Genomic DNA, 20,762 nt, shown 5'->3' on the forward strand with positions numbered 1-20,762 from the left:
ATATTAGGCCCTCCACATGTGAGGAATCTTTCTCCGAATTCATGCGGATAGGAATGGGGGTTTTTAACGTTATTCCCGCCGCCTGTGTCGGAAAAAAGGCATGAAATTGGTGTGAATTGATTTGGTGAATATGAAAGTTTGAATGTGCTTTTTATTATCACCGGTCTTTTATGAGGAAACGCCTCTAAATTCTATCGGGAGATTTCAAACTGAATTGGGCGGTTGAAATTACAATTTTGCTAATAAATGTAAAACCGTGAATTAGAGTTTCATATTAGAAACTGATCCCACCTTTTGGACTGGGACACCTTAAAGACATCTGCGCGTGTGTCACGAGCGTGAGTCACACTTAGAGGAAGGACTAAGCTCAGAGAATAAGAGGAAGCAGCCGACGGAGGAGCTGACAGAAGTTAGTTTCATTTTGACACACAACAGGCTAAATCCCTCAGACGAGAGACTTTACATCAACTAAAAGGTAAATACTGTTGTTGTTGTTGTTGTACATCTTATCAACATGTAAACTGCTCTGCAGACGGCTCTGCTTGTGTCCTCTTGTTCCTGTTCAGTCTTCTGCAGATTCGGCATGTTCACAGTCGTTTCTGTGCAGCCGTACTCATTCACTACAGACTGGTTTTTGCCCGTTTGCTGAAGAGGAACTTTCCTCGCTGGGTGAACTTGTTGAAGACGGACACAAAGACAAGTTATTACCCCCCGCGCAACACAAAGCTCATTCGTGGGAACGACAGGGGGGAAGAGAAAAGAAGAAGTTGTTGAAAATAGAACAAATCTTGAGTCAAAGCGGCTTGGAGAAATCCAAACATACTCACAATCTGTGTCCTTGAAAGCTTTAGGAAAGTTGGTCAGTGTTGGAGCTATATTTGGATTGATATTATTTAATAGTTAAACGTTTATTTTCTCGCTGTTTTTTTAAAGTAAATGTAATATTATTTAGTGTTATGAGTTAGTTAAAGTAGTTTTATGCTTTTATTTGGAGGGAGTATTTGGGCACTGGGTGATTGGGGCACCTGGTGTAATTGTACTGGAGAACAAAAAAACGTGTAATAACTACGTTGGTCCACGACCATAGTCCACGACGTAGGACGTAGTATTTCTACAAAAACGCCTCTGAAATTGTAAGATCCCTACGTTTTTTCCACCATTCATTCCAATGGCTGCGTCTGTGTCACGTGATCTTCACATTTCTCCCTGCAGAAAAAAAAAACATGGCCGAACTTCGTTTTATTCTCGGTGGAAAATGCCTATTTTAAAGTTAGTTTGGCCATTAAAATGTGTTTTGATGTCATTTGATGCGAGAAATATGAGTAGTTATTTCAGATTATGTGTGCAGTGGATGTACATGATCTTTAGTTTGCTAGTTATTACGAAGATTACTTCAGGAAATTGTGTCTATACAACGTTTTCATTGTTACCAAGGTGGTTGCTAGGGACGCTGCTATCGATATTATTTCTGTTATGTTGTGTAACTGTTTAATGGTGTTATCTTTATTGCTACCCCTTCCCCGTCAGTGTATAGTGTTGGTCCACAGCGCAAACATATTAGTTTAACAAAATCCGCATCTAAAATGGTGGCATACGTTATTTTCCCGTTTTTGTAGAAATACTACGTCCCAAGTTGTGGACCAACGTAGTTATTACATAGTTAGTGTGGCATCATGGTTTTGACCAGGGCACGAGGAGGCCACAGGAAAGGCACAGGGAAAGAGTGTTTAACCTCTGTCCGTTGCATATTGAAATAGGAATAAACCATAAATAGAAAAGTAAAACAGAAAATGAACTTAAAGGTGGGGTAGGTAAGTTTGAGAAACCGGCTCGAGATCGCTAGAATTTGAAAATACACAACCGGAGAAAATCTACCACTTCCTCACAGAGCCCCTCCTCCAACACACACGAACGCGCACATGACCAATGAGGGCACGAGATCAGTTTGTGCCCCGATGGAAGGCTGACAGGCAGGTAGGCCAATCGATTGGTTGTACTTTTGACAGTATCACGGCTTCTACAGATGACATTTTTGTATGGATTTGTTGTCAAAGCACTTCAGATATTCATTGCTATCGGGATGTTGAGAGCATTCCATGGAATATAACAACAAGTGTATCTCGAGCCGGTTTCTGAAACTTACCTACCCCACCTTTCAAAGTAAACGGCCGCTGGGGTTCAATGATCCAAGTCCAGGCAAGAGTCCTTTCTGTGCAAGGGTTAGGGTTACATTACATTAAGAATTGTAATTGTATTTTAATCTAGCAGCTTGCTTTACACCTTGATAATGCAAATAGTGTGGTATCAAAAACGAAGGAACAATTAAAAAAAGAAATGTAAATCGCAAATGGATCTTAAAAAAACAACACGGTTCATGTTTCACTCAAATGTAACCGTGAAAGTGCAAATAGAGAGTATTAATGTCAGCTTGTCCGGACCCGTTTTTATTCGACTCATAAAAGTGGGTAGTGTTCTTATTAGCCGTGTCAACAGAACAGCTAGGATGTCGGCTTTCAGTTTGTAAAGATAAATATCTCTTTGGTTTATAGATATCTGCAGCCGTAATGAAACCAATGGTAATGCCATCTCCTGCTGTGTGTCATCAGCAGGTACGCGTTACAGAACGTGAACAGACTGTACGATGTTTCTCTCTCTGGAGGACCAGGGTTTGTCCGTGCGCGCTCTGTCTGCTTCTCTTGCTTTGCTGTCTGTCTGGAGGACTGCATCCCTTCTGTTGTGCATTTTAAGATGTGTCTGTGTAAACTGGTTGAGCATGCTTCTTAGATGTCCCACTTTGCATAATTCTGCTTATTCATTCATAATTATCCTGTGCCTTTTCAGAACTACTTTATAAGAAGAAGAATGCCTTTATAAAGGGTTTACGAATAGTTTGTAATTCATTTATTAATTAGGTTGTGAACACTTTATAAATTATTAATAAGCTTGTATAAGACACGAGATAAACGGGGCAACTGTGACCGGTTGCTTGCCAAATAGTGAGCCCACGTGTATCTGCACTGCTAAGCCTTATATTGGCCACTTAGCTTACTTCGTCTCCTTCCTCAGCCAGCATCCTTGGTATCTGTTGCTCACCGAGTTGATTCTCACTAAGTAGCCGTAGTATACTCAGGAAGACAAAAATTGAAAAAGAGAAATGTCCAACGAGGCGTTCTGGGGCAGCAGACAGGTCTTCTCTGTGTTAGAGTTCTACTCGCTACAGGGTGGACTCTGAGGGTTTGTGACTGCAGACCGTTCAAAGACAAAGCTTCATAACACAAGGGGACGGGTGGGAACCAGAAAAGCATGACATGGGCCCTTTAAAGATCGATAGAACCCCTCAGGGGAAACCTGAAAATCAGCTTAATAGGGCCCCTTTAAAGTATGTAAACATATCACAACTATTTGAATCTGTCTGGGGCTCTATGGTAGCCTACATCGCTGAACTGAAGACACTACGTTAAGGAGAAAGAGGGGGAACTACGAATGTATGTTTTTGTTTTTTCCTTGTGTCTCTTTTTATATTAATTTTTTATTTATTTGTTCTGTCTTTGTATACATGTATGTATGTAGGTAGGTACGTGTGTGTATGTATGTACATGTGGGTATACATATGAGTATATGGGTACAAGTATTACTGTAACTATTCTTTACTCCCTTATCTATACATTTTCTTTTAATATTATCTTCTATATTACTTTACTTTTACCTATACAGGTATCTATCTTGTTTATTTAGTTAGTTATTTATTTTACTAGCTAGGACCAGGAGGGAGGGAACGGGGGGAAATAAATAAAAATATTGACTGTATAAATGTAAAGTCATTGTGCCGGACTCAATAAAAAAAAAGTATGTAAACATATCCTGAGAATGAACAAAAGATGTGCCCTTTAGGTAAGAAGATGTCAAATGAAAATCAATGCATTAGCTTCAGTTCAGCTTCTGCTTTGATATAATGGATGTTCCCCTCTTTCCAGCTGCTCATGGACAGCATTGAAACCATCGTGTCCATCGCCTCCCAGATCTACTCCCTGGTGGAGAACGTGAAGGCCAACAAGAAGCGATGCCGTCGTGTTTGCGAACGCGTCAAAGCTCTGGAGCATCTGGTGAAGTCCATCGAGCAGAGAGAGACGGGAAAAACCTCTGCAGACGTGGAACGATGCCTCAAGGAGCTCTCCTTCACTCTGCAGTCAGCGAAGGAGGTCATGGAGAAATACTCAGGGGAATCTTTGGTGAAGCGAGTGCTGAGTTGTGGAAGCCACGAAGACGAGTTCAGCAGCTTGAACGACCGCCTCGACGACGCCTTCCAGGTCCTCTCGGGATCTCTGCAGGTGGAGCATGGCAACGTCCTGCTGAAGGTGTTCGAAAAGTCCACCCGGGAGAAACAGGACGAGATGGACAGGAAGCAGGATGACAGCGAGCTGAAGAAACGTGAGGGGAACTGATGGTGGCTTTGGAGAGTTTCAGACCCTTGATTTGTGTTCGAACTTCCAGTTAGAGCGTAATTGCAATTGCTTTGCCTAGCGTCATTAGCTTTATCAACTTTATCTTGCCAAAGAAACGTTTGTAAGATGTTCTAAATGTACTTTTATTAGATAATAACACTTTTTCCAGGTAAGAAACTAACCATTTGTATTACCAATACATGATTAGTTTATCCATATAGAACATATTTGGCAATTTAAGGTAATGTTTTGAGCTGTTAGCAGCCGGTCAGCTTAAAAAAACTCACATGTCAACAATGTTTTTATCATAACTCTCACTGCCTGCAAGGTAGGCACAAACGCTAGCTACATAGCTAACATTAGCTAGCCAGCTTGTTAGATAGGTAGCTAATGTACGCTAGATTGTAAAATACATAGCTAACATTCGCTAGCCAGCTTGTTAGATAGGTAGCTAATGTACGCTAGCTTGTAAAATACATAGCTAACATTCGCTAGCCAGCTTGTTAGATAGGTAGCTAATGTAAGCTAGCTTGTAAAGTACATAGCTAACATTCGCTAGCCAGCTTGTTAGATAGGTAGCTAATGTAAGCTAGCTTGTAAAGTACATAACTAACATTCGCTAGCCAGCTTGTTAGATAGGTAGCTAATGTAAGCTAGCTTGTAAAGTACATAGCTAACATTCGCTAGCCAGCTTGTTAGATAGGTAGCTAATGTAAGCTAGCTTGTAAAGTACATAGCTAATGTTCGCTTGCCATTTTGATGATAGGTATAGTTATCATTGCTAGCCAGCGTGTTAGATAGCTAACATACTAGTTAGTCTGTTAAAAAACTAAAGTTTACTAGTTAGATGGATAGCTAACATTCGCTAGCTTGATAGCCCACTGGTTTTTTTTATTTAAAAAAGTATAAAGGTCCCCTATTATACTATTTTTCGACAATATATTATATATCTCAGGTATATACAGAACATGTCTCAGAAGTATTTGTCTGAAACACCAAACAGATCATTGCAGCATTACCCACAATCCCCTCTGTTTCAGCCCTGTTCCAAAAGTGCTGATTCTCTGTCTGTATCTTTAAATGCTAATGAGCTGCTGCTGGCCACGCCCCTCTGAGAGCTCGAAGAGTAGATTCAGGTGATAAGGTGGGGGGGGGGGGGGGGGGGGGGGGGTTACCTTGCTTGGTGATTGGCTAATGGTTACACGAGCCAAAAAAACGTGAAGTGGCCAAAATCTGATCAGCTCATCTACAGACAGGTTTTTATACAAATGGATCAGGACAAAAAGAGAGGGGGTCTTTGTTCCTGAAACGTTCAGAATCTCTTTGCACAGACTTCCACGTGTTGATGTAGAAAATACATGAACAAGCGGATTTTGAATAATAGGTGACCTTTAAAAGCAAAGCAAATACGCATGAGTTTGAGGAACTTCGGCACTTCCTGGACCTTGTAGTCCCTCAAAGTCCAGGTTGAAATAAAGCAAAACAACTAAGGACAGAGGGTCTGAGGACAGAGGGTCTGAGGACAGAGGGTCTAAGGACAGAGGGTCTGAGGACAGAGGGTCTAAAGACAGAGGGTCTAAGGACAGAGGGTCTGAGGACAGAGGGTCTGAGGACAGAGGGTCTGAGGACAGAGGGTCTAAGGACAGAGGGTGTCATATTGTCATACTGATATTCTGTACACACTGAAGACCACTGAGACAAATGTAACATTTGTGATATTGGGCTATAAATAAACATTGATTGATTGATATTGTGTGAAATCGCAGCAGGAAAGTGGTGCATTATTGTTGTCTTGTTTACTTTATACGTGTTTGCTTGTTCCTCAGTGCTGCTGCAGTATGCGGAGGAGCAGCAGGAGATGGCAAACAAGTTGCAGGAAGACATTAATAAGATCGTGAAAATGTGTGAGTCGAGCATAAACAGCATAATAATCAATGTCAGAACAATTCATCAGATTTGAGTCGCCTTGTTGTTGAAACCTACTATATAAATAAATCTATCTTGCCTTAGGCTGCGGCCACACGAGGACGAATTCGGTCGTTTGCGTTACTGTTTAGTGTCATATAGACCGTTCGGCCGCACGAGGACGACCGAATATGGCACTAAACGACTGAGGAAACGACAACGGGTCCCAAGGTGGATAGAAATGCATACGCCACTCTCTGGGGGGTCAAACGGCTCCGTGTGTGCGCCCTATACGGACATTTTCAGATCACTGATAGTGATTGCGCAATAGCCCCGCCTCTCCCCACCTCTTCTGCTCACCTCCGCTTACCCCGCGCCAGTGCTGAAGTGTTTCGCCACCAACAACAACAACAATGGCGGATCGCAGAGTTGCTATCGTGCTCCGGACGCTATTGGCCATGCTACAGTTGTTTGTGCAACATCTACAGCAATAATGATGAGGCAATAGCCCCGCCTCTCCCCACCTCTGCTGCTCACCCCGCGTCAAAGTAAACTGCACCCTGAATTCAGATTATTTATCTTTCTCTCGCGAGTGAAGTCTAATCTGACAGGACGGAGACACGCAGCTCTGCTCACCTGCAGCTCCTCCCGCTGCAGCAACACACACACTTCAAGTCAGATCATCGCCCTTAGCTATTTTAATTACCTCTCAAACTAAACTAGTTATAAATATGTTTATTTTTACTGTCGGCCGGGTCACTGATTGTGATTACTGAATCAGCTGCTGCATGAGACAGACACTGACGCTGTCCGAAGAGAGGGAGGAAAAAGAGAGGCTCCGTGTATTTTATCATTATATTATATAGAGTCGTTATTCATTTGTTTTAAAGCTCAATAAATAACAAAGAAGACCTTTGACCGGCACTTTTATCATTTTGTCCGGAAGATTTCAACTTTAATACACGCTGACTGGCGAAAAACTCTGCCCGGTTCCCTCGGCCCCCACCGCGGAGAATAAACAGAAGGGCAACCATGACAACCATGCTTCTTCGCTGCTTTGTGGAGGAAGTTACAGCGCCACGTAGAGGCTCCTGCATGTACTGCAGCTTCTCCAGCGGTTGGAGCTAAACGGAGCGGTCTCGTGTGGACAGACACTATCCGGATAACTATTGCGTGTGGACGGAAGCCGTTTGCGATTGCGTTTGCGTTAATCCTATGCGTTTAGCCGTTTTCGTCCTCGTGTGGCCGCAGCCTTAGTAGTTGGAGGAAACCAGAGCTAAAACTAACTTCTGACCACATGTTTTCACAGTGGAGAAGCCCTACGACGTGGGCATCCAGATCATCAAACAGCAGGAGCTTAAATACGAGCTGGTTGACGGCCTGACCAAGAAGCCCTTCATGACAACGCCGACCTCAGAGGTCTACAGAGGAGAGTACCGTAGTTTCCCAGTGGCCATCAAGAGATACACCGACCCCGCGACCACCAGCATAAGGTCCGTGCACATTTCACGACAACGCCAATTTCCTTTTTCCTAATTGCATCATTTTGTTCTTTTGGTGGATTTATTCACTTTAAAGACGAGCTGGAGCAGATAAGTGCGAGCTGTTACCGTTCCTTTTTTCCCCTTCTTCCTCAATGCCACGGACACAGCGAGGTGAGTCGAGGTTTCAAAAAGGATGTGGAAACCATGAAAGTGTTTCAGTCGCCCAACATCCTGCGAATGTTTGGCATCTGTGTCGAGGACGAGACGGGTGAGTGGACCGTAGATTACAATTCTGAATATAGAGTGGTGCCGCAATGAGTGCTCAAGCCCGGGACATGAGTCAGCATTTTAGCTTGTCTGGTTTCCTTGTCTTGAAGTCAAGGTCTGTGGTTAACACAAGCTGAAGAGACGTTGGTTCTTAGACACAAAATACCCCACTGGAGAATGTCCTATTGGTCCTGGAAAGGGCAATACACGTCATGCCTGTGAACATTAGCTGCCTTTAGCGGTGGTGACGTGAAGTCATGTAGTTCCTTTACAGCCCAACGTTAGCCTCCTTTAGCTTAGCGGTGGTGACGTGAAGTCATGTGACCGTGTTGTAGTTCCTTTATAGCCCAACATTAGCCTCCTTTAGCTTAGCGGTGGTGACGTGAAGTCATGTGACCGTGTTGTAGTTCCTTTATAGCCCAACATTAGCCACCTTTAGCTTAGCGGTGGTGACGTGAAGTCATGTGACCGTGCTGTAGTTCCTTTATAGCCCATCATTAGCCACCTTTAGCTTAGCGGTGGTGACGTGAAGTCATGTGACCGTGTTGTAGTTCCTTTATAGCCCAACATTAGCCACCTTTAGCTTAGCGGTGGTGACGTGAAGTCATGTGACCGTGCGGTAGTTCCTTTGTAGCCCAACATTAGCCTCCTTTAGCTTAGCGGTGGTGACGTGAAGTCATGTGACCGTGCTGTAGTTCCTTTGTAGCCCAACATTAGCCTCCTTTAGCTTAGCGGTGGTGACGTGAAGTCATGTGACCGTGCTGTAGTTCCTTTATAGCCCAACATTAGCCACCTTTAGCTTAGCGGTGGTGACGTGAAGTCATGTGACCGTGCTGTAGTTCCTTTATAGCCCAACATTAGCCACCTTTAGCTTAGCGGTGGTGACGTGAAGTCATGTGACCGTGCTGTAGTTCCTTTATAGCCCAACATTAGCCTCCTTTAGCTTAGCGGTGGTGACGTGAAGTCATGTGACCGTGCTGTAGTTCCTTTATAGCCCAACATTAGCCTCCTTTAGCTTAGCGGTGGTGACGTGAAGTCATGTGACCGTGCTTGTAGTTCCTTTATAGCCCAACATTAGCCTCCTTTAGCTTAGCGGTGGTGACGTGAAGTCATGTGACCGTGCTGTAGTTCCTTTATAGCCCAACATTAGCCACCTTTAGCTTAGCGGTGGTGACGTGAAGTCATGTGACCGTGATTGTAGTTCCTTTATAGCTCAACATTAGCCTCCTTTAGCTTAGCGGTGGTGACGTGAAGTCATGTGACCGTGTTGTAGTTCCTTTATAGCCCAACATTAGCCTCCTTTAGCTTAGCGGTGGTGACGTGAAGTCATGTGACCGTGCTGTAGTTCCTTTATAGCCCAACATTAGCCGCCTTTAGCTTAGCGGTGGTGACGTGAAGTCATGTGACCGTGCTTGTAGTTCCTTTATAGCCCAACATTAGCCTCCTTTAGCTTAGCGGTGGTGACGTGAAGTCATGTGACCGTGCTGTAGTTCCTTTATAGCCCAACATTAGCCTCCTTTAGCTTAGCGGTGGTGACGTGAAGTCATGTGACCGTGCTGTAGTTCCTTTATAGCCCAACATTAGCCTCCTTTAGCTTAGCGGTGGTGACGTGAAGTCATGTGACCGTGCTGTAGTTCCTTTATAGCCCAACATTAGCCTCCTTTAGCTTAGCGGTGGTGACGTGAAGTCATGTGACCGTGCTGTAGTTCCTTTATAAGCCCAACATTAGCCACCTTTAGCTTAGCGGTGGTGACGTGAAGTCATGTGACCGTGCTGTAGTTCCTTCATAGCCCAACATTAGCCGCCTTTAGCTTAGCAGTGGTGAGGTGAAGTCATGTGACCGTGCTGTAGTTCCTCTATAGCCCAACATTAGCCTCCTTTAGCTTAGCGGTGGTGATGTGAAGTCATGTGACCGTGCTGTAGTTCCTTTATAGCCCAACATTAGCCGCCTTTAGCTTAGCGGTGGTGACGTGAAGTCATGTGACCGTGCTGTAGTTCCTTTAAAGCCCAACATTAGCCTCCTTTAGCTTAGCGGTGGTGACGAGAAGTCATGTGACCGTTCTGTAGTTCATTTATAGCCCATCATTAGCCACCTTTAGCTTAGCGGTGGTGACGTGAAGTCATGTGACCGTGCTGTAGTTCCTTTATAGCCCAACATTAGCCACCTTTAGCTTAGCGGTGGTGACGTGAAGTCATGTGACCGTGCTGTAGTTCCTTTATAGCCCAACATTAGCCTCCTTTAGCTTAGCGGTGGTGACGTGAAGTCATGTGACCGTGCTGTAGTTCCTTTATAGCCCAACATTAGCCTCCTTTAGCTTAGCGGTGGTGACGAGAAGTCATGTGACCGTTCTGTAGTTCATTTATAGCTTATCATTAGCTTTTTTCTTGTGGCAATTGCATTTATTGGTCCAACCTACCTACAAAAATACATAATTCCTGCACCACTTCTTTAAAATGACAATAACTTGAGGTTGCCTTGTGACTTCCTGCAGGACCCAAACCTCAGTTTCTCATCATCATGGAGTACTGTGAGAAGGGAAGTCTGCGGGAGGTTCTAGACTCTGGTTGCACACTGAGCTGGAACCGGAAAGCTCGTATGTGCCGGGACGCAGCGCTGGGACTTTACCGGTTAGAATAACACAATCATTTATTTTATGTCCCGTTCATCATTGTTTGTTATGCACAGGAATGCTTTCTAAATGTCATTGTACCTGTACAATGACAACAAAGGAATTCAATTCAATTTAAAAGATAAAAAGTCCCTTCATGATGATAACATCTGTGTCATTTTTAGACTGCACCAGTCTGAAGAGAAATGTAAAGTTCATGGATGCATCAACAGCAGCAAGTTTCTGGTGGCTGACGGCTACACAGTCAAGGTACGGACACTGGTGCATGCTGGGATTTCTGACGGTCCAATGATTGGCGGTGTTGGGGGAAACTAATAAAGTCTTGGTGTGGTTTTCAGCTGGGAGGCTTTGAGTTCACACAAACCGAGACGTCTCTGAGAAAGCCAAAGAGGGGCGGGGTCAGCAGGTCCTTCACCTACTCCTCTCCTGAGTTGCTGCAATACATTAACAACTACAGCAAAGAGTGTGAGGTGTACAGGTCAGATCCCGTCACTCTGGACATCAGGTTAATTCAGACATTGCATGTGTGTTTTCAATGCTGTACGATAACTTTGAAATGTTGCCCTTCAGCTTTGGAATCGTCCTCTGGGAAGTTGCAACTGGACGCAAACCTTTTGACGGTATGTATCTGCAGAACACAACAGCTCACGGTTGATCACCGTTAGAAAGAGACTAAATGCCGTCATATAAATCAGCGGTCCCCAACCTCTTCTGCACCACGGACCGGTTTCATGTAAGACAAGATTTACACGGACCGCCATTCAAAGTATAGGAGAGTGGGGTAAGTTGAGACATGTTTTAGTTATGCTGTCCTCTAAGCAAGGAGAAAGGACACATAGTAAAAATGAAAACACACACCTGTAATTCAGGATGTCTCAATGGCAATGATAATAATTCATATTTGATCAAGGGCAGTGAAAATATTACTTCTTTAAAAAAAAAAGTATTGTGGCTCAACTTGCCCCGGGTTAGGGGTAAGTTGATCCACTGTTAAAACCTGGGCATACCTACAACAAATCTTAAAGGTAACTATAAACAATAAATAACAAACCAAATACAAGCTTAGTTTCTCAAATATTTTTAATATAAATTTCGATTGAATTGATAAATTTTTTTTTAACATGTTAAAAGGAAAAGTAATCATACAAATGGTGATACCATTTCATACATCTTACCAATCACAGACAGGGTAAATTCAACTTTAAATGTAGCCTACAATGAGCTCTTATTATCAACTTGGCCTGCTTTCATTAATTTCTCCATTGAAAAACTGGCTCAACTTACCCCAAGGCCCGTGGTTCAATTTACCCCATAGCCACCATTTTAGAAAAAATAGCCTATCATTAAAATTCAGAGTCATCTTTAGCTTAATGATTCACATGGTTTAATACGCTGCCAACACATCAACATATACAATATATGTATTTAAACCTGGATACTTTTTTTTTTACATGACAGCCAATATAGCTGACATCTAGAACATTTACTTTGACAAGCAAAAAACGTTTTTTTGTAAAAATGTTTACTTACCAGACCACAATGAGTATCTCTCTTTCACAGGCAATGAGAAATGGGAGGAGCTTGCATAATTTCTGGTCACTTGATTACAACTATAAGGCGTTGCCTGGTTACAGGGGGTGGTTCAATTTACCCACTGGCTCAACTTACCCCCTTCTCCCCTATAGGCGGATACAGTGCTGCCGGAGCGCACCGGAATGACATGTGTCAAGAGACGCAGACGCACAGACGGATGTATCCGGTCATTTTTCAAAATAAAACATCTTTCAGACAAATAAATAATCAATCAAATATGTTTGCATTCAATCAATCTTTCTGTGTACCAAATGACCCACGGCCCGGGGGTTGGGGACCACTGATCTAAATCACACACAGACATTACTAGAAGTTAAACACAACTTTAAAGATATGACATCAAAGCACAGCTGCACCCGAGTCTTCTTGCACAATTAACTTGTTTTCTAGATACATTGTTCGGTCTGTAAATGTCAGAAACGTTGACTAAGAACGAGGAACATGAATGTCTGAACAGAAGGGCAATCCATCCAAAAGTGCGGACTAAAATGGTGCTGCTAGCATGACTCTAAAACTACAACGTGGGCTTATTATTGTGTCCTTATTGTGTTCGTGATTTTCGTTCAGGTTTGACCGTTAAAGAAGTCCATCAGAAAGTGTTCGTAGAGAAATACCAGGAGCCGCTTGACGACTGTCCCAAAGAACTAGAACTTCTGATCGACGCCTGCCGGGCCTACGATCCCTTCCAGAGACCGTCTGCTGGAGGTAACTTACCGCCATCACCATGTTCACCTTTAGGTAAAACGTGTGTATATCAGTATGTAGTGTCTCTACTTTAAAGAGTCCTCTCCTGCTGATGTCCAGGTGTATATCAGTATGTAGTGTCTCTACTTTAAAGAGTCCTCTCCTGCTGATGTTCAGGTGTATATCAGTATGTAGTGTCTCTACTTTAAAGAGTCCTCTCCTAGTGATGTTCAGGTGTATATCAGTATGTAGTGTCTCTACTTTAAAGAGTCCTCTCCTAGTGATGTTCAGGTGAATATCAGTATGTAGTGTCTCTACTTTAAAGAGTCCTCTCCTGCTGATGTTCAGGTGTATATCAGTATGTAGTGTCTCTACTTTAAAGAGTCCTCTCCTGCTGATGTTCAGGTGTATATCAGTATGTAGTGTCTCTACTTTAAAGAGTCCTCTCCTGCTGATGTTCAGGTGTATATCAGTATGTAGTGTCTCTACTTTAAAGAGTCCTCTCCTGCTGATGTTCAGGTGTATATCAGTATGTAGTGTCTCTACTTTAAAGAGTCCTCTCCTGCTGATGTTCAGGTGTATATCAGTATGTAGTGTCTCTACTTTAAAGAGTCCTCTCCTGCTGATGTTCAGGTGTATATCAGTATGTAGTGTCTCTACTTTAAAGAGTCCTCTCCTGCTGATGTTCAGGTGTATATCAGTATGTAGTGTCTCTACTTTAAAGAGTCCTCTCCTGCTGGTGTTCAGGTGTATATCAGTATGTAGTGTCTCTACTTTAAAGAGTCCTCTCCTGCTGATGCTCAGGTGTATATCAGTATGTAGTGTCTCTACTTTAAAGAGTCCTCTCCTGCTGATCCTTCAGGTGTATATCAGTATGTAGTGTCTCTACTTTAAAGAGTCCTCTCCTGCTGATGTTCAGGTGTGTATCAGTATGTAGTGTCTCTACTTTAAAGAGTCCTCTCCTGCTGATGTTCAGGTGTATATCAGTATGTAGTGTCTCTACTTTAAAGAGTCCTCTCCTGCTGATGTTCAGGTGTATATCAGTATGTAGTGTCTCTACTTTAAAGAGTCCTCTCCTGCTGATGTTCAGGTGTATATCAGTATGTAGTGTCTCTACTTTAAAGAGTCCTCTCCTGCTGATGTTCAGGTGTATATCAGTATGTAGTGTCTCTACTTTAAAGAGTCCTCTCCTGCTGATGTTCAGGTGTATATCAGTATGTAGTGTCTCTACTTTAAAGAGTCCTCTCCTGCTGATGTTCAGGTGTATATCAGTATGTAGTGTCTCTACTTTAAAGAGTCCTCTCCTGTTGATGTTCAGGTGTATATCAGTATGTAGTGTCTCTACTTTAAAGAGTCCTCTCCTGCTGATGTTCAGGTGTATATCAGTATGTAGTGTCTCTACTTTAAAGAGTCCTCTTCCTGCTGATGTTCAGGTGTATATCAGTATGTGGTGTCTCTATTTAAAGAGTCCTCTCCTGCTGATGTTCAGGTGTATATCAGTATGTAGCGTGTCCTACTTTAAAGAGTCCTCTCCTGCTGATGTTCAGGTGTATATCAGTATCTAGTGTCTCTACTTTAAAGAGTCCTCTCCTGCTGATGTTCAGGAGTATATCAGTATGTAGTGTCTCTACTTTAAAGAGTCCTCTCCTGCTGATGTTCAGGTGTATATCAGTATGTAGTGTCTCTACTTTAAAGAGTCCTCTCCTGCTGATGTTCAGGTGTATATCAGTATGTAGTGTCTCTACTTTAAAGAGTCCTCTCCTGCTGATGTTCAGGTGTATATCAGTATGTAGTGTCTCTACTTTAAAGAGTCCTCTCCTGCTGATGTTCAGGTGTATATCAGTATGTAGTGTCTCTACTTTAAAGAGTCCTCTCCTGCTGGATGTTCAGGTGTATATCAGTATGTAGTGTCTCTACTTTAAAGAGTCCTATCCTGCTGATGTTCAGGTGTATCAGTATGTAGTGTCTCTACTTTAAAGAGTCCTCTCCTGCTGATGTCAGGTGTATATCAGTATGTAGTGTCTCTACTTTAAATAGTCCTCTCCTGCTGATGTTCAGGTGTGTATCAGTATGTAGTGTGTCTACTTTAAAGAGTCCTCTCGTGCTGGATGTTCAGGTGTATATCAGTATGTAGTGTCTCTACTTTAAAGAGTCCTCTCCTGCTGATGTTCAGGTGTATATCAGTATGTAGTGTCTCTACTTTAAAGAGTCCTCTCCTGCTGATGTTCAGGTGTATATCAGTATGTAGTGTCTCTACTTTAAAGAGTCCTCTCCTGCTGATGTTCAGGTGTATATCAGTATGTAGTGTCTCTACTTTAAAGAGTCCTCTCCTGCTGATGTTCAGGTGTATATCAGTATGTAGTGTCTCTACTTTAAAGAGTCCTCTCCTGCTGATGTTCAGGTGTATATCAGTATGTAGTGTCTCTACTTTAAAGAGTCCTCTCCTGCTGATGTTCAGGTATATATCAGTATGTAGTGTCTCTACTTTAAAGAGTCCTCTCCTGCTGATGTTCAGGTGTATATCAGTATGTGGTGTCTCTATTTTAAAGAGTCCTCTCCTGCTGATGTTCAGGTGTATATCAGTATGTAGCGTGTCTACTTTAAAGAGTCCTCTCCTGCTGATGTTCAGGTGTATATCAGTATCTAGTGTCTCTACTTTAAAGAGTCCTCTCCTGCTGATGTTCAGGTGTATATCAGTGTGTAGTGTCTCTACTTTAAAGAGTCCTCTCCTGCTGGTGTTCAGGTGTATATCAGTATGTAGTGTCTCTACTTTAAAGAGTCCTCTCCTGCTGATGTTCAGGTGTATATCAGCATGTAGTGTCTCTACTTTAAAGAGTCCTCTCCTGCTGGTGTTCAGGTGTATATCAGTATGTAGTGTCTCTACTTTAAAGAGTCCTCTCCTGCTGATGCTCAGGTGTATATCAGTATGTAGTGTCTCTACTTTAAAGAGTCCTCTCCTGCTGATCCTCAGGTGTATATCAGTATGTAGTGTCTCTACTTTAAAGAGTCCTCTCCTGCTGATGTTCAGGTGTGTATCAGTATGTAGTGTCTCTACTTTAAAGAGTCCTCTCCTGCTGGTGTTCAGGTGTATATCAGTATGTAGTGTCTCTACTTTAAAGAGTCCTCTCCTGCTGATGTTCAGGTGTATATCAGTATGTAGTGTCTCTACTTTAAAGAGTCCTCTCCTGCTGATGTTCAGGTGTATATCAGTATGTAGTGTCTCTACTTTAAAGAGTCCTCTCCTGCTGATGTTCAGGTGTATATCAGTATGTAGTGTCTCTACTTTAAAGAGTCCTCTCCTGCTGATGTTCAGGTGTATATCAGTATGTAGTGTCTCTACTTTAAAGAGTCCTCCTCCTGCTGATGTTCAGGTGTATATCAGTATGTAGTGTCTCTACTTTAAAGAGTCCTCTCCTGTTGATGTTCAGGTGTATATCAGTATGTAGTGTCTCTACTTTAAAGAGTCCTCTCCTGCTGATGTTCAGGTGTATATCAGTATGTAGTGTCTCTACTTAAAGAGTCCTCTTCTGCTGATGTTCAGGTGTATATCAGTATGTGGTGTCTCTATTTAAAGAGTCCTCTCCTGCTGATGTTCAGGTGTATATCAGTATGTAGCGTGTCTACTTTAAAGAGTCCTCTCCTGCTGATGTTCAGGTGTATATCAGTATCTAGTGTCTCTACTTTAAAGAGTCCTCTCCTGCTGATGTTCAGGAGTATATCAGTATGTAGTGTCTCTACTTTAAAGAGTCCTCTCCTGCTGATGTTCAGGTGTATATCAGTATGTAGTGTCTCTACTTTAAAGAGTCCTCTCCTGCTGATGTTCAGGTGTATATCAGTATGTAGTGTCTCTACTTTAAAGAGTCCTCTCCTGCTGATGTTCAGGTGTATATCAGTATGTAGTGTCTCTACTTTAAAGAGTCCTCTCCTGCTGATGTTCAGGTGTATATCAGTATGTAGTGTCTCTACTTTAAAGAGTCCTCTCCTGCTGGTGTTCAGGTGTATATCAGTATGTAGTGTCTCTACTTTAAAGAGTCCTCTCCTGCTGATGTTCAGGTGTATATCAGTATGTAGTGTCTCTACTTTAAAGAGTCCTCTCCTGCTGATGTTCAGGTGTGTATCAGTATGTAGTGTCTCTACTTTAAAGAGTCCTCTCCTGCTGGTGTTCAGGTGTATATCAGTATGTAGTGTCTCTACTTTAAAGAGTCCTCTCCTGCTGATGTTCAGGTGTATATCAGTATGTAGTGTCTCTACTTTAAAGAGTCCTCTCCTGCTGATGTTCAGGTGTATATCAGTATGTAGTGTCTCTACTTTAAAGAGTCCTCTCCTGCTGATGTTCAGGTGTATATCAGTATGTAGTGTCTCTACTTTAAAGAGTCCTCTCCTGCTGATGTTCAGGTGTATATCAGTATGTAGTGTCTCTACTTTAAAGAGTCCTCTCCTGCTGATGTTCAGGTGTATATCAGTATGTAGTGTCTCTACTTTAAAGAGTCCTCTCCTGCTGATGTTCAGGTGTATATCAGTATGTAGTGTCTCTACTTTAAAGAGTCCTCTTCTGCTGATGTTCAGGTGTATATCAGTATGTGGTGTCTCTATTTTAAAGAGTCCTCTCCTGCTGATGTTCAGGTGTATATCAGTATGTAGCGTGTCTACTTTAAAGAGTCCTCTCCTGCTGATGTTCAGGTGTATATCAGTATGTAGTGTCTCTACTTTAAAGAGTCCTCTCCTGCTGATGTTCAGGTGTATATCAGTATGTAGTGTCTCTACTTTAAAGAGTCCTCTCCTGCTGATGTTCAGGTGTATATCAGTATGTAGTATCTCTACTTTAAAGAGTCCTCTCCTGCTGATGTTCAGGTGTATATCAGTATGTAGTGTCTCTACTTTAAAGAGTCCTCTCCTGCTGGTGTTCAGGTGTATATCAGCATGTAGTGTCTCCACTTTAAAGAGTCCTGTCCTGCTGATGTTCAGGTGTATATCAGTATGTAGCGTGTCTACTTTAAAGAGTCCTCTCCTGCTGATGTTCAGGTGTATATCAGTATGTAGTGTCTCTACTTTAAAGAGTCCTCTCCTGCTGATGGTCAGGTGTATATCAGTATGTAGTGTCTCTACTTTAAAGAGTCCTCTCCTGCTGATGTTCAGGTGTATATCAGTATGTAGTGTCTCTACTTTAAAGAGTCCTCTCCTGCTGATGTTCAGGTGTATATCAGTATGTAGTGTCTCTACTTTAAAGAGTCCTCTCCTGCTGATGTTCAGGTGTATATCAGTATGTAGTGTCTCTACTTTAAAGAGTCCTCTCCTGCTGGTGTTCAGGTGTATATCAGCATGTAGTGTCTCCACTTTAAAGAGTCCTGTCCTGCTGATGTTCAGGTGTATATCAGTATGTAGCGTGTCTACTTTAAAGAGTCCTCTCCTGCTGATGTTCAGGTGTATATCAGTATGTAGTGTCTCTACTTTAAAGAGTCCTCTCCTGCTGATGGTCAGGTGTATATCAGTATGTAGTGTCTCTACTTTAAAGAGTCCTCTCCTGCTGATGTTCAGGTGTATATCAGTATGTAGTGTCTCTACTTTAAAGAGTTCTCTCCTGCTGATGTTCAGGTATATATCAGTATGTAGTGTCTCTACTTTAAAGAGTCCTCTCCTGCTGATGTTCAGGTGTATATCAGTATGTAGTGTCTCTACTTTAAAGAGTTCTCTCCTGCTGATGTTCAGGTATATATCAGTATGTAGTGTCTCTACTTTAAAGAGTCCTCTCCTGCTGATGTTCAGGTGTATATCAGTATGTAGCGTCTCTACTTTAAAGAGTCCTCTCCTGCTGATGTTCAGGTGTATATCAGTATGTAGTGTCTCTACTTTAAAGAGTTCTCTCCTGCTGATGTTCAGGTATATATCAGTATGTAGTGTCTCTACTTTAAAGAGTCCTCTCCTGCTGATGTTCAGGTGTATATCAGTATGTAGTGTCTCTACTTTAAAGAGTTCTCTCCTGCTGATGTTCAGGTATATATCAGTATGTAGTGTCTCTACTTTAAAGAGTCCTCTCCTGCTGGTGTTCAGGTGTATATCAGCATGTAGTGTCTCCACTTTAAAGAGTTCTCTCCTGCTGATGTTCAGGTGTATATCAGTATGTAGTGTCTCTACTTTAAAGAGTGCTCTCCTGCTGATGTTCAGGTGTATATCAGTATGTAGTGTATCTACTTTAAAGAGTCCTCTCCTGCTGATGTTCAGGTGTATATCAGTATGTAGTGTCTCTACTTTAAAGAGTCCTCTCCTGCTGATGTTCAGGTGTATATCAGTATGTAGTGTCTCTACTTTAAAGAGTCCTCTCCTGCTGATGTTCAGGTGTATATCAGTATGTAGTGTCTCTACTTTAAAGAGTCCTCTCCTGCTGATGTTCAGGTGTATATCAGTATGTAGTGTATCTACTTTAAAGAGTCCTCTCCTGCTGATGTTCAGGTGTATATCAGTATGTAGTGTCTCTACTTTAAAGAGTCCTCTCCTGCTGATGTTCAGGTGTATATCAGTATGTAGTGTCTCTACTTTAAAGAGTCCTCTCCTGCTGATGTTCAGGTGTATATCAGTATGTAGTGTCTCTACTGGGACATGTCTCCATGCTTTAACGTTCAGAAAGCTGCAGCACCTCTTTTCACCCTCTGTCTGAAACCAGAGCCCAGTCTGCTCTGATTGGTCAGCCGGCCGGCTCTGTTGTGATTGGTCAACCGCTTAGAGATGTCTCCCTTAGCCTATCACGTACAATGTGCTGGAGCGCTAGCCATTAGAAGTGCGAGTGTTACGTAGTGATGTCACTATGTTCTGGGGAAACACAAACAAAGCACAGTCGGGCCCTTTAACAGCAGAATATCAATAACAACACTAACATGGTGCCTATCTCTCTCTCTCCCACAGTGCTGGCGGATAAACTGAAAACATGGGTGACACAGTTGGAGAAGGTGTAAAGCCCTCATGCCTCTCAGTCTGCAGTCTCAGGGTTTCTGATCACGGATATCCTCAGGGCCAGGGTCCACGCTTTGATCTGGATCAAATCTTCAAAACGGGTAGTTCAAACTGACAACCCAAAAAACTGGATTATCCTGATCCCACCAGAGGGGTGGGTCTCCAGTGGTTACCAGAGCAACATGTACTGTACAATTTATTTTAAAATATGTTTCAATATAAATACGATGGCAAAGTTTGTTAACTGAAATAATACACCATTTTTAGCCTTCATGGGAAATACATTTTATTGTTTCCATGTTTGCTCACGTGTGGCGGCCTGTTTCGTTTTCAACCAAATGTTGATGAAATAAAAGATTGTCAATCACAAATGTAATTTAGATTAAAGTAAAAATATCTTCAACAACAAAAAAGTCCATCATCTTTCAAATAAAAATATATAATTACTTAGACATTATAGACGTCTCTGCAATGTGGTCTCTTGTCTTCCTTGTAGTATTTTTCATGTCCACTAGATGGCGCTCGGTCTCATTAAAGCACTGATATTCAGGACCGGGTCATCTTGAAAAGTCGTAATCTGAATTGCTTTGAACTCCAGGGACAAAATGTGGCCGACTTGTCTGATCGGATCTGATTGAGATTAAAAGTGTTGAACTCCTGGGCCCTGGAGACCAAATGATAATAATAGCCGCGTTCACACCGCAGGACTTTCCCTGGTACTTTAGTTCTTTAGTTCCGTTAGTACCAATAATGTCGCGTTCACACCGCCGGGACTACTCAGTTTTGGAACTTTTTAGTCCCTGCTAGAGAGG

The 20,762-nt window shown here is 42.5% G+C and overlaps 1 protein-coding gene across 1 annotated transcript; it reads left to right on the forward strand.

The window, feature by feature from the left end:
- Positions 1 to 388: 388 nt before the first annotated feature.
- LOC117448138 (mixed lineage kinase domain-like protein) lies at positions 389 to 20,464 on the forward strand. Its single transcript, XM_034085279.2, has 11 exons — positions 389 to 475; positions 3,975 to 4,428; positions 6,269 to 6,346; positions 7,657 to 7,840; positions 7,999 to 8,099; positions 10,591 to 10,726; positions 10,893 to 10,977; positions 11,067 to 11,206; positions 11,299 to 11,348; positions 12,889 to 13,026; positions 19,903 to 20,464. Exons 2-11 carry the CDS (start codon positions 3,981 to 3,983, stop codon positions 19,950 to 19,952), a joined length of 1,410 nt encoding a protein of 469 aa, XP_033941170.1. The 5' UTR covers positions 389 to 475; positions 3,975 to 3,980; the 3' UTR covers positions 19,953 to 20,464.
- The last annotated feature ends 298 nt before the right edge of the window (positions 20,465 to 20,762 follow it).

Source organism: Pseudochaenichthys georgianus, chromosome 6 (assembly GCF_902827115.2).
Source record: "Pseudochaenichthys georgianus chromosome 6, fPseGeo1.2, whole genome shotgun sequence".
Lineage (NCBI taxonomy): Eukaryota > Metazoa > Chordata > Actinopteri > Perciformes > Channichthyidae > Pseudochaenichthys > Pseudochaenichthys georgianus.

What these genes read in the sequence shown, in the direction of transcription:
- LOC117448138 (XM_034085279.2), top strand. Translation starts at nt 3,981, where the DNA reads ATGGACAGCATTGAAACCATCGTGTCCATCGCCTCCCAGATCTACTCC. An exon ending in TAATAAGATCGTGAAAATGT is followed by an intron (nt 6,347 to 7,656) that starts GTGAGTCGAGCA and finishes ATGTTTTCACAG; the next exon opens with TGGAGAAGCCCTACGACGTG. An exon ending in CTGACGGCTACACAGTCAAG is followed by an intron (nt 10,978 to 11,066) that starts GTACGGACACTG and finishes TGTGGTTTTCAG; the next exon opens with CTGGGAGGCTTTGAGTTCAC.